General features: G+C 44.5%; 1 protein-coding gene across 1 annotated transcript in view; it reads right to left on the minus strand.

The window, feature by feature from the left end:
* The window catches only part of Cyp19a1 (cytochrome P450 family 19 subfamily A member 1), a 28,359-nt gene extending 15,217 nt beyond the window's left edge, over positions 1-13,142 (minus strand). The window contains exons 1-2 of the mRNA XM_006971586.3: positions 12,465-13,142; positions 6,133-6,283 (exon numbers count right to left, since the gene is read on the minus strand). Of these exons, the coding sequence (XP_006971648.1) occupies positions 6,133-6,283; positions 12,465-12,609 (296 nt within the window). The 5' untranslated portion in view covers positions 12,610-13,142. The remainder of the gene's footprint in view (positions 1-6,132; positions 6,284-12,464) is intronic.
* Positions 13,143-13,645: the final 503 nt, after the last annotated feature.

Consider the following 13,645-nt stretch of genomic DNA (forward strand, 5'->3'; position numbering starts at 1 on the left):
TTCAATCGAACCATTTCTACGTTCTGATCACTTACGTATCACTGTAGGGAGAGGGAGAAGCCCTGAGTGGAGTCCTGAGTGAATATGAGCTGTTGGCAAGGGCACTGCCATGTCAGTGGTCAGAAGAAAACGTCAGAGCCTTCCCTTCTGGTCCACGTGTGGATGTTGACAGTGCATACAGAAAACACCCACCATTACGTTCTCCCCCGGATATTATAGCCTGAAGACTGCTCCCCTATAGAGACTGTTCCCAGTGGGATTAGCTAACGCTGCCTCCTTGATCCAGCTGTATACCATAAACCCCGCCTCCTTATCTGTATGTAACGGCCCCAGTCCTTGCTCAGCTGGATGTAATGACCCAGCCTCCCTGCTCAACCTCACATAATAAACGTGCTGAGTTTGGGGGACGAGGGGGATGCCCGTGGTTTATTCCACTGGAACTAATTTAAAAATAAGGAAAAAAACTCTAAAATAATAATAATGATAAGAAATAACTTATTTAGTTGACATTTATTTCAGGAAAAAAAAACTTAAAATAAAAGCTATCAAAACAAAGTCTCCCAATTTAATTTCCAATAATATTCTGAAAATGACTCAAGTTTTTGACACGTTTTTTCTTTCTAAAAGCAAAAACAAAAATTCACACGGTTCAAATTGAATGCCAAGAAATTAACCTGGCATTTCAAATTTTACTTAGGTAGAATTATCACTCTATAAAACAGACTGAAATTACTGACAATTAAATAAGACCTATAGCTTCCCTTACCTCTTCCTAGCTTACTCTACAAGTAAAGCATTCTTCCTTCACAATCTTGTATCTAACGATTTTCAGTACCTGAGGGATGGACAGAGCCTTGTTTTTTTCTGCCCTGGTTCCCAAGGATTATGTATACTACATTTGTTTTGTGGACCCTACTGAACGTTAGCTACAGGTTAAAAATCCATGTGTCCCTTAGGGGGTGCTATTGTCCCAGTTATTCTCAGTCTGAAGTTCTGCCAAGCAGAGACACCATCAAGGAAAAATGCCAGCCGCAGAATGCCAGTCGTTTCAAGCAAGGCCATTTATCAAAGTGAGGCGGAATGAATAAAGCAGGAAACTGGACAGTGAGGGAGAAGACTGCTGAAGGACGAGAGGCCCCAGGCCACGCTCCTCCTGGCCCTCACAGAGACCTGACCCTGAAGCCAAGCCAGGCTGAGGGAAACGTCCTGTTTGGGAGAGTGAATATTTGTCAGCAGGGTCCCCAAGTTCGGAAGAGACAGTGGACAGCGTAACGCCACTGAGGTCAGAGGTCATACTTTTTAACATGACTCAAGTTAAGACATCACCAAAATGGGCAAAACCCCCACCTCCAGCATGGTATTCCTACTCTGTCTCCCTCATCCGTCCTCTCAATCTCTGGTGTGAGTCCTGTCTCAAACTAAAACTTTAGAGATTTTCCTGAGGAAAGAGTAGTGGCTAGAAGACAATCCCTGGGACCCATGCTCTACGCTCAGCCTTCCTTCCTATTGCGATGGTTGAAATGTTATGTCCTTATTCAAGACTAGTCCCCCAATATGTCCCTGAGACAGCTTCACATTTCACATAGCACCCCCTTTTCTTCATTAGCAATTCCTCGGTAGTTCGCCATTCCCACCACAACTCCCAGGCGCAACGTGACCAGATGCCTTCTTATCTCTAGTCGAGTCTTTGCCACGATTCCTTTCAGCCCCTGGGCCATCGTTGCTGTTCGTTGCATGGTTCAGACCTGCTCCTGCCTCACGGCCCCTGCTTCTGCTGCTCCTTCTGTACGATGCACTTTTCTACAGAGTTTGGTCTGGATCACATCTTCACTTCAAGTCTTTTGAAAGATGTATTTTATCTTTCCTTTTCCGTGTGTGTGTGTGTGTGTGTGTGTGTGTGTGTGTGTGTGTGTGTACCTATGTCTACATCTATGTAGGCAGACTCGTGTGAGTGTAGACACGGAAGCCTTCAGTTGATGCCAGGAATCATCTTTGGTCAGTCTTCCACCTTATTCATTGGTGCATTTCCCTAGCCCTCCTTTTAAGTCTGCCATCAATGAGACCTGCCCCAAACCACCAACTCACTCACAATTATACATACTATGCTCCCCACAACTAGTCCTCCCCTAAGATCCCCCCACCCCATATTGTACATATCTACCTGGTTTCCTTGAGGCCGTCTCAATTTTAGCACTAAAAGTTCCCTAGCTTAGAGAATCCCCTAATCTCAGGCAAACTGAACAGTTGGCCACCATGTATACACTACATAATGACACTTCCATCAAAGATGGGCTGCACAATTAACAATGTGGCCACATGAGATTATGTCACCTAATTACTATAGTGACCATCTTATATGATACTCATACACTGACAAAATAGCCTAAGAATGTGTTTCCCAGAATGCATTTTGCAGAATGCATTTCGCAGAATGCATCCATCATTAAGAAATGCATGACTAGACCATACATTTATTTGTTCATTCACAGTATACTAACTGTATGTTGTCCCACGATGGTGGGAACTTTGAGCCATTTTTATTCTCCAAATATAATACCGCTGTGTTCCTAGAGTAGAACCTGGTGTTCAGTATCTTCTCATTTATCAAAGGAATAAAAAGCCAATTAGTACTGTTAGTGTTAAGTCTCAAACCTGAGACAAATGGCTAACTGAGGTGCTTATTTAACATACTGCTCCTAGGTATGCTGGAGGAGAAAGTTTATTGTAGATATGAGGGAGAGCATAGGCAGAGATGGAGATAGAGACATCTGGGAGAGTCCAGAGTGAACATGGCCAGACTGAGCTGGGCCATGTGAGGAGAGGGGGAGGGGAGAGGAGATAGCCGCTGACCAAGATGCATGGCCTGGGCCAAGAGACTGGCCAATAGGGTAATGGAGAGGCTAAAAGAGCCAGGTAACCAAAATGGCTGATTATACAGGGAAGGGCAGCCCAGCCCCAGGGCTGGAGAAGTTTAAGGTCGGGGGCAAGGTTTGCCAGCCATACCCTGTAACAGGTAGGGGCTGAGGAATGCTGGGAGAACCTGGCAGCCAGGTCCACTTTGATACATTAAATAGGCACCTCAGTTAGCCATTTGTTCAGGGTTGGAGAGCTGACAATTAGTACATACGCTCTTAATATAAGTTGAATGAATTCCTTGTAAATTTACACATAATTAAGACAGGTGTGCAAATGAAACTTTCCTTGCCATATTAATCGTAAATTGTCCTTTACAAATGTCATTTAAATTATTTCATTTTTGTGTTTGTGACAAAATGAACTGCACACACACACACACACACACACACACTGGACATATAGTATAGCATCTGTAGGTGTGGAGCGGAATGGCCTGAGGGCACTTCTTTGCTTGCTCTTTGGTGGATTCCATAGTCGCTCACATCTCAGAGCCTTACCTCAAAGTCTCCAGGATGTCCGGGCAGCATGCAAGCAGCACCCACCCCTCCTGGCTGCCTCCCCTGAAAGTCTGCAGCCTCTGATCCTTTGGGACCGGACTGATTGGAAAAGCTGGACTGCAATCACTCCACAGTAGTAAATGACGCTACACCTCAAACTTTTCAAAAGGAGGAGAGATCTGGCGAACCATTCAAATCAAAACAACAATCTTGCTGAGGTCCAGCGGGTTTGTTTCGAGAGGTACAGGTAGTTCTGGAAAGGACCTGAAGAGCAGGGAAGGGAGGGAGACAGGGACAAACTCGTCCTATTCCAGAGGGGAGCTCAGCCTTTAACAACAAAATGGAGGGCTGGGAGGCAATTAAGGAGATCACAAAGGCTCCAACAAGTGAAAGGACTTCGGGAACATAACAAGAAATGAGCTGGAGGAGCTGGGGGAGGGGAGGGAGGCTGTATCCGTGTGTGCTGGCCAGAGTCTCTAAAGCTGCTTCCCTAATGGAGGAGGAAGGGTAGGATGGCCCTGACTGTGACAAGGACCCCACTTTAGGAGTTGTATGTGGACACCCAATGGGTTTGTCTGGAGACCTAAGTTTCTAAATGTCCACTCTCTGGGAGCAATGTTACCTAGGACTCGGTTCTCCAATCTATCATTCCTTGTTTCAAATCTAGTCTTAGACCCACCACCTTGGCTAGCCTCAAGGGTAATGCAGTAAGAGGAAAAATACTCCAGGGCTGCTTAGCTGTTTGCCCTAGTCCCAGAGGAAGGCACTCTGGCCCCAGGAACAACCTTTTCCTCCTTTCCCAAGCTCTGCAGCTCTCTGGAATCACCCAGGGCTTAAACAACACTGGCGTCTGTCCATACCCAGGCTTGGTCACAGAGCCCAAGCATAAGGGTTCCTACTGCTCCCTGGCTGGCTCGCCCATGAGAGAATCACTGCTCAGGCAGATGTGCTTCTGGATAAATATCCCGAGGCTTATTTCACCTGTTTGCCAAGGGGAAGGGGAAAGGAAGCCATGCTAAGCCGAGTAGAGCTAGCAGGCCAATCCATGTGCTAAAAAGCAGAAGTGGCTGTCCCCACCCCCAAACCTAAATGGCATCAGTTACAAGACATTTTTTAAGACAATTAACCAATTGAAAAGCGACTGAAACACCGAAGACAGGAAAATGTATCAAATCAGCTTGAGTTAGGCTGGCCAGAGCTCAGTAGACCATAACAGAGCAAATCAAAGCGTAATTGTAATCCTGGCATTGGAGCGAGGCCTCTGAACCATCTGAAAACTTGTCAAAGCAGACCATGGGGTCCTGATCCAGATTTTTATTTAGTAGGTCCTGGTGGAGTACAAGCATGTACATTTCTAATGAGTTCTGAGCTCTGTGGTGGTTGCTGCTGAAGGAATCCTGCCAGGAAACCTCAGCGCTGGTCCGTGAGGAGCCTGACATTTCCGCCCACAGCTGCTCAGGACTGTGTAAATGTGGTCTGCCTTAGCCGTTCTTCAAAGTGCTATAAGATCAGACTAAATGAAACAAGGAAACCTCAGGCCAAAACTAAGAATTGGATAGATCCAAAACAACACCACTGGGGATATTGAAATATTTGGAATTATAGGATGTTTTTCTCCCTTGTGTCCCTTCCAGTATTTACTTCAAAGAACTGGGCTTCAGGATACTATTAGCTTTGATAAAATGATATATATAATCAAATGAATCAGTAAAACGCCTAGGTAGATTTTAGCTTGCGGGAAAAGTTCTATCAAGGGTTATAAATACTAAAATATTTATGATATGGTAGTTGTAGATAACTTTGCTAAAAAGTTAACTTGAGATAGCTGGAAGTCTAGTGGAATATGCCTTCTTTTAATTCCTCCATCTTCTCAAATCAATAGACAAGAAAACTAGCAAACAAGAAAACAGTTCATTTTGTTTTAATCATTCTTAATAGTCGATTCGTATTTAGTTAATCCTAGGATGGATGCAATCCAGCAAAGTACGACAGTGTGGGAGGGAGGGCTTTGGTTTCTAATGGGCACTCCTGATCCTGATTGGTTTCAGGTGGATCAGCCATGAAGCCAGCACCGAGCCAGAGGGCAGCAGCTGGTGACTTCCCTCTGTGCCGTTTGCTGCCTCAGAGATGTCCAGGAGCCTGCAGGGTGACCACGCTAAGATAAGCCTCTTTTTTGCTGCTGTTTAAGGATTAGGTGGATTGTTTTGGTTTGGATTTTATTTTTTTGTACACTGACTTGTAGAAATAATCTCAGGAAAGCAGAAAAAAAAAGTTATCTTTTCTCTAAAGCATGCTTGGCCAAAACCATCTGGACCCTGAGTTTCCACATTCGCTACTCAGAGAAATTTTGAATGCCTTCCCAACTTTCTATGGTGCTACGTGTCTCTGGCTTTGACTCAAGAAACTTTCAATTATTTTGCTTTTCCATGGTATCAGACTGCTACATGGCCGTTTTTCTGTCTTCATTTCCATGGGGGTGGGGGTTGGGGGTGAGGGGGTGGGGGATAGGGGAGGCGGGATGGGGGGGGATGAAGTTTTACCAAAATATGGGTTTTTTAGTAGGAAAAACTCAATATTGTTTTAAAAAAATAGGAAAAGTTTCAGAGTGGTAGTGGCATTTGTACTGAGAATTGAACCCAGACCCGGCACACACTAAGTGCACATTCTTGCTGAGGTAACCCTCCTCAGCCATTCCAGCCCCCTTTATTCACAGACTCACTTGCTGATAATGAGTGTTTCCTCTCCGCTGATCCAGACTCTCATGAACTCTCCGTACATCTTATTATAGTAATTGCAGGCACTTCCAATCCCCATCCACAAGAATCTGCCATGGGAGATGAGGGGTCCAATTCCCAGACAGTAGCCAGGACCTACAACAATCGTGAGACGATGGTGAACTTCTTAATAATGCCAAAAGAGTTGTTCTTCCTTTTTAAGAAACAATATGTATTTGTATTTTATGTACATTGGTATTTTGTCTGCATGTAGGTCCGTGTGAGGGTGTCGGACCCGCTGGAATAGGAGTTATAGACAGTGGTGAGCTGCCATGTGGGTGCTGGGAATTGAACCTGGGTCTTCTGGAAGAGTAGCCAATGCTCTTAACTGCTAAGCCATCTCTCCAGTCCCAGTTCTTTCATATTTAATTTTTTACATCTTCTGGTCTATATGGGAGTTCAATATGATTTAGAATAAAACACAAGACTCTCTACCTCTTCACAAATGAGAAGCACATGGCTACACACTAATTCCTCTTGGTCTGTCATTTCGGTCCCACTAAACAGGAGGCTCTTTGCTAATTTCTGAGAGTCATGAATAAAAATCGTTTGATCTGTCTGCTAATAAGCATAGAAACTGTGATAGGTGACAAGCTGAGGAACTGTATGGCTTCCTGCTGCGCTTATCCGGAAGCTCTTGGTTGTGAACAGCCCAGTTGACAGAATGAATGGGTTAGAACTGAGCATGGCTTCCTTTCGTGAGAGACAAGGTCTGTAAGGATAATGTCCAATCTCAGAGCATCCACTGCCTGGAAAAGGCTCGGTTTACAAAGAGGAGTCTTGAGCAAAAATCTCACGAGGTAACACAAACCTGAGAACTCATTATCTATGCCAGAGCTCATGTACCAGGATCCAGTTTCAGGGGAGAGCAACAGCCAGCTTATAGCCTTGCTTACACGGACAATGGCAGCAGCGTTCAGAGCATGAACTTGGGGAAAAGGTAGGAAGCTTCATGTGGTTTATATCAAAAGATGAACTGGGAGCTTGAATTTGTTCTGTTAAAGTTCTAGGTTAGCATGCAAAGTAATGGGTTTCATTATGTTTCCAGCATTTTTTTTTTTTGTGTGTGTGTGTGTGTGTGTGTTTTGAGACAGGGTTAAATCACTTAGCTCAGGGTGTCCTTGAATATCAAGATTCTCCTGCCTCAGTTTCCCAAGTATTAGGATTCCAATCAAATCTGCTAGACTTTATTTTACCAGTGACTGGTAAAAAGATGAAAAGAATTCAATATTTAAAAATTGCCGTGTAAAATAATTTTTCTAAATCTTTTTTAAAATTTAGTGTTGTCAATAACATTACTATAAAGCCAAATGTGTATACTTGTGTGAGACAACAAGAGTGACATGATAATCTAGATGGTGTAAGATTTCAGTTAAGTCATCTGACCTGGATGTTTACTCCCAATTTAGCAATTTTAATCATTCATTTTGTAGTAACAAGTTCCTATTAATACAATTATCAGACTTCTTCCCCCTGTTTGAAGAGAAGATCTTTGAATCAAAAGAGCAATAGGATCAAAGTTTTTCAATCTTCTAACTCTAGCAGCACTACATTATCCCATAGATGACTGACATTATATTGAAATAATTCCCTTATGTTCTTTCAAAGATGTAAACAAGCAGATTTGGCTGAATATATATTTCTTCAAAATATCAGATGTATCAACTTTTAATCTATTAAAATGTGTTGTAAACAAAATACCATTTATATTATAAATTAGTACATCACAGATGCTTACTTAGTAAATGTTTTCAAATAAACAAGGTATGTACATATAATATAAAGAATGAACTTTTGAATGTTGTTCTTGACACACACATACACACAGAACACACGCATATACAGACACATACACATGCACGTACAAGTAAAAATTTCAAATGCAATAAGAGCAATTTTTATTCTTCCTTAGGGTGCTTTAGGTTGTACTTACATTTTGATCAAAAATGGAAGACTCACCGGGCAGCAGTGGTGCACACCTTTAATCCCAGCACTCGGGAGGCAGAGCCAGGAGGATCTCTGTGAGTTCGAGGCCAGGCTGGTCTACAGAACGAGATCCAGGACAGGCACCAAAACTACACAGAGAAATTTGTCTTGAAAAACCAAAAAGAAGGAGGAGGAGGAGGAGGAGGAGGAGGAGGAGGAGGAGGAGGAGGAGGAGGAGGAGGAGGAGGAAGAAGAAGAAGAAGAAGAAGAAGAAGAAGAAGAAGAAGAAGAAGAAGAAGAAGAAGAAGAAGAAGAAGAAGAAGAAGAAGACTAACACAAAATCTCAAACTCACTGAAATCTGTCTGCCTCTACCTCCCAAGTGCTGGGATTAAAGATGTGTGCCACCTTGCCTGACCAAAGTGAACCATTTGTTTAAAAAATATGGCAATAGAGATTTGTATCTACTGGAAAATGAAGATTGCTAAACAGTACGTGGGTTAAGAACCTGAGGGTTCTACCAGGATGAGAAGCGGAGTTTAGAGTCATTAATGACCACCTGTCTATCACCTTAGTTTATCCAATAAACATGTATGGAGGCCCTACTGTAGACATTTGTTCCAAGTCAGGGTCTAGAGATTCCATGATAAGTATAATAATTCTATATTCTTCAGGGTAGTTGAGAAGATGTGAAAACTACAAAAGCAGGCAATTATAACACAGTATACGTGTGTGTGTGTGTGTGTGTGTGTGTGTGTGTGTGTGTGTGTGTGTGTACATATTCCTTGCATCTACATGTAAATCTTGCACTACACCCAGATGGAAAGCTACTCTAGGTGGTGAAATATGAGGCAAGTATTCTAGTCTCTTCCACATTAGGCAGCTCTCTGCTTCTCAGATTGGGAATGCTTCTCTAGGCATAGGATAATTGTGAGAGACCCCTCACCTGCTCCAGGAGAAGTATATACTTCACTGTACACTGATCTGCTCAGATTGCTCCCTAAAAGCTAGCGGCTAGGAACACTTAGCAGCTCTCTTAGTCAGAGAATGCTATTCACACCTCTGAATATACCCTCAAGAGCCCCAGGCACACACTGTTAGAACAATGCTGTCCACAGTAACCCAACTGGAGACATTGTCTGATGAATAAACCATGAGATATGCATAACATATAAAACTATATGATGGTGAAAAGGAAGCCCACTGATACCACCATCATGGATGGAACTTACATACAGTAATCAGAAGGGGCAAGAAAGACAAGCAATACACAATTTATTGCTAAAATATTTAAAACAAGACATAAACTATATTGGGTCCCAAATTGTAATATAACAAGGCAGTAATTGTTACAAAATCAAGCAAAATGTTTACCTCTGAGAGAGACCAAAGGGAAAAGAGAAGGAGGCAGAGAGGGGGAGAGGGGAGAAGGGAGGGGCGGGGAGAAGGGGAGAGACGGAGAAGGGAGGCGTCAAGAGCGTCTGGAACACTGCTAACCTCCTGCTCCCTGTGCAGGACTCTGACAGCAAATCTGTCATCACCCTGTACAGTTTTTGTGAATTATTCTCTTAAGAGAAAAAGAGGGACATGTTGTCATGTCCGCTTCCTCGTGTCTTGCTCTGGGTATGTGATGCTCAGGGAAGAATGTTATCTGGAGGGAGAAGACCAATGTCAAGATTGGAGTGGCAGTGTGTTCTCCAGGTGGGGAGGGTTGCCAGGTGCCTAACAACAAGTCCTGACCGGACATCAGAGGCCTTGGGATAGTTCTCGGAATTGAGGCGACACCACCTCCCATAGGAACCAGTCTTTACTCCTCAGCACTTGCAGGCCCCTCCCCTCCTCATCAGCCCATCTTTGCCGCTCTCCAGGTCAGGACCCACACCTTTCTTTTTTACACAACCCCAGTCGCCAAGCACCGGGTCGAGCCGGACTTTTCAGCAAGAATAAACGAAGCAGCTTACACCTGAGCCCCTGAGCCATGACATACTGAGTCAAGTCTCTCCTCTTCAAGACCATTTTTGTCTCCAAAAAAAAGGCCACTGTCACCAACCTCAGCAGACAGAGAGGAAGCTGCTGGAACTGGAACTTACTAAGTAAGGGCTTTTAACCACAACACTTTTTGAATTCCCTTAGGGTTTTTGAGGACCCAGAGTACCCTAAAACTTGTGAATCAAAGAGCCTGGAGAGCTGTGATTCAAGAGCAATGACAGAGGAGCTGGGAGAACCGCCAGTTTTCTTATTTCCTAGGCCTGACAGGAGCCTGAGAATCCTGGGCTGTGCCCCTGGAGAGAACAGACCAGACCTCATATTTCCAAGGCAAAGCATGGAAGTAGGTAGGAACTCACAGTCTGAGACTAGAGACTCCAGGCCCTCTGCTGGGGCTCCTATCTTCCTTCTAGCTTGGCATCAGCAGGCCATTTCCCTCCTCCAGGATTTAATCCTTTATTTTGTTTGGACTTTCTGCCTTCTCTTACCTGTCATAACACGTTACCCGGCAATACAGATCATCTCTCAGGGGCTTTCCCCTTCTATCACATGGAGGAGTTAGACTTATCTCTGTGGCTCGCAACCTTGGCTGCCCATGAAACACCGAGGAAGGTTTGAGAGTCTCATCCTGGAGGCCCTACCTCAGACAGAGCTGAGGACCACTGTACTGTCTAGGTGGCTGCCACCGGTGACAGTACCATATCCGTGGCCCAGGAGTGGTAGGTACAAATAAGTGCCACCTAGCTTCCTGATTCAGGCCTGGGGGCTGTCAGCTCTCACTCTGCTTCTTTTCAAAGTACCTGTTTTAGCTGGGTGTGGTGATGCACAACTTTAATCCCAGCACTCAGGAAGCAGAGGCCGGTGGACCTCTGAGTTCAACACAGGCCTGGTCTACATTACACAGTAAGTTCCAGGCCAGTCGGATGGCCAGAGCTACATAGTGAGAACATTTTAAGGGCATTGCAATTTTCAAACTCTCCAGGGAAGGGCTTGAGGATCAGCTCCCATACTCCCACCTTCCTGGTTGTTCTTATACTAAAATTTGACAGAGTGTGGCTTCCTTGATTGATGGCCAGTGCTGGCCTGTTTGCAAAATGCTCTTATAATACAGGTGACTTGGACTTGAGCGCCTGAGCCTATGACAGGACAAAGAAGGAAAAGCATTGTACTGCACCCTACCCTCAGTCTCAACTTCAATTTTTCCTTCACTCTGACCAAGGACCTCCCCATGGGAAAGGAAATCTGTGGAAGGCGGCATCCAAGCCAAAGTCATGGAGGAGTTTCCTTCAGCTCCTAGACCTTTTCTTCCAGAGGTGACCCCACCAGGGAGAAGAGGACAAACTCAACAATGCTCAGCTAAATTGGAAATTCAAGTAACCCGAAGTGCAAGGCTGAATCAGAGAGATGGGCGATTCTCTGGAATACTTCTAAAGGAATCCAGACACAGCATTTTGTCCCCGCTCTCCTGAGCCTAGCTGCCACTTTTGATCACCCTGTGCAGAGCCTTGGCATGTCTGTGAATGGGTGGTCACTAGGGTGTTGAAGCAAACCTTGTTGGCTATCTTATGGCGTTAGAAACTAGTGATAACTGTGATGTATTCGCACCCAAATTTAAAGACATTATCTGGGCTTTCTGTTTATTCTGAATTAATTTGATAATTGATCACTTCAGCAGCAGTGGCAAAAGTTTTCACTGGGATGATCAGAATAATTGTATCAGTCTCTACTTATGGTTGACACACAGACCTGGTTGACAATTCCGTCAGGATGCGATGCTCCCAGAGAATGGTTCCAGTCCCTATTCCCCCACCACTCAGCTCCCAGTCAGCCCTACGGTGACGCCACTGTCACCATCTCCATGATGCCAATAAGAGAAAGTGAAGGATAAGATTAAGAGAAAGAAGAAATGCAAGGAAGGGAGAAGGTATGGATGAGAGAAAGAGGGAGAAGACAGACAGGGGAGGGGAGGCAGGAGGCACCGAGACACGTCCACCTGCAGAGCAGAACTGGAATGGATTTGAATCTGTTGGTTTTCTTTTAATTAACAAAATCTCTAGAATGTTACTTTGCCCCACTCCATCTTAAGCTTGCCTTTAAGGTACTTTCAGTGCCAAATCAAACCTTCCAAAAACACTACGCAGACTAGAGGAAGCATCTACACGGCATTTATGATGTGATCGTCTGCCACGTGCAGGTGATCAGTTTAACATTTCTCATCTTACTGCTCACTTGCTAGCACAGCTGTGGACTTCAGAAACCTTCTGAGGTTTGCTCTTTGTCTTTTTACAAACAAATATTTTTGTTGCCATGGACCAAAGAGCCCAGTGAAACGTTTTGCTTAGGTATAGAACTTAAAAAGTGGCTCACCTGGTATTGAAGATGCGCTCTCACAATTCCAAATCAGGAGGAGGAGGCCCATGATCAGCAGGAGCGGCATGGCACTGATGGACATAGCTTCTGGGACCATGTTGGTGACATTATAGTGCATGGGGTTCAGCATTTCCAGGAACATCTTGTGATCTTTGGCCTCAGAAGAAAAATTCACAGTTCTATAGGAACAAAGCAGTGGTGGAGTCAGAAACTAAACCACTGGGTTTGGCTACGGCTCCCGCCTCTTCTAGGGATGCTAGAAAGGAGAGATGGGCACTTTGTTTTATAGTGATTGGACATTTAGACAAGACAAATTTGTGGTTACAAGTCAAAACAAGGATGGCCTTGGTAGACTCAGGTCCTGTTCAACGGTTGGTCTGATAGAACTTTATCATCTTGCCCTTGAGTGTGTAGAGTGACGTACATGCTCAGTTGAGAGTCAACTCTCTGAAGTTCATTCCAGAGGAACAAACACGGTGTTACTTCAGCAGCAGCTTGACTTAGGCAATCCTCTTTCTTTAAAGCAGACTCAATTAATGAAACAAATCAAGGGCAGGTAAAGGCTCCCACCACTAAGTCTAACAACCTGAGTCCAGCCCCCGGGACTCACATGCATACGCACATATGTGCATGCACGAACACACACACACACACACACACACACACACACACACACACACACACACACACACACACAATATATATATATATATAAATACAAAAATAAAGAGATACAATTAAACCAAATACACGCAATGTCCCAGTCCCTTCCCTTGATCAAAATTACTTTCCCAGATTGTACATTTCTACAGAAAGAATGCATTTCTTAGACACCATCCAAGTGTTCTGGGTCTTCATTAGGGTGTCTATGAAATTCAAGATGTGCTACACATGACAGTCTTTCTCTGGTGGCTTTAATGGCGATCTAGAGAAGTAGAACCCCAGACCAGTTAGACAATGTTTTTGGGGGTAAGCATGAGAGGTGGGCTGGGGGTGGGAGAGGCAGATGGGAGACAGAGAATAAAGAGAAGAGAAACAAAATGAAGGGGGTGGAGAAAGAGAATCGGCAGAACAGCACGCCCCAGCAGCAGGCTCGGGGGCCACGCAGCCAGTGGGTCCCAGTGAAGGCGTGTGTCCTTCTCAGGCTGAGCTGGTTTTCAACTGCAGTGTGCTGCTGG

Source organism: Peromyscus maniculatus, chromosome 7 (assembly GCF_049852395.1).
Source record: "Peromyscus maniculatus bairdii isolate BWxNUB_F1_BW_parent chromosome 7, HU_Pman_BW_mat_3.1, whole genome shotgun sequence".
Classification (NCBI taxonomy): Eukaryota; Metazoa; Chordata; class Mammalia; order Rodentia; family Cricetidae; genus Peromyscus; species Peromyscus maniculatus.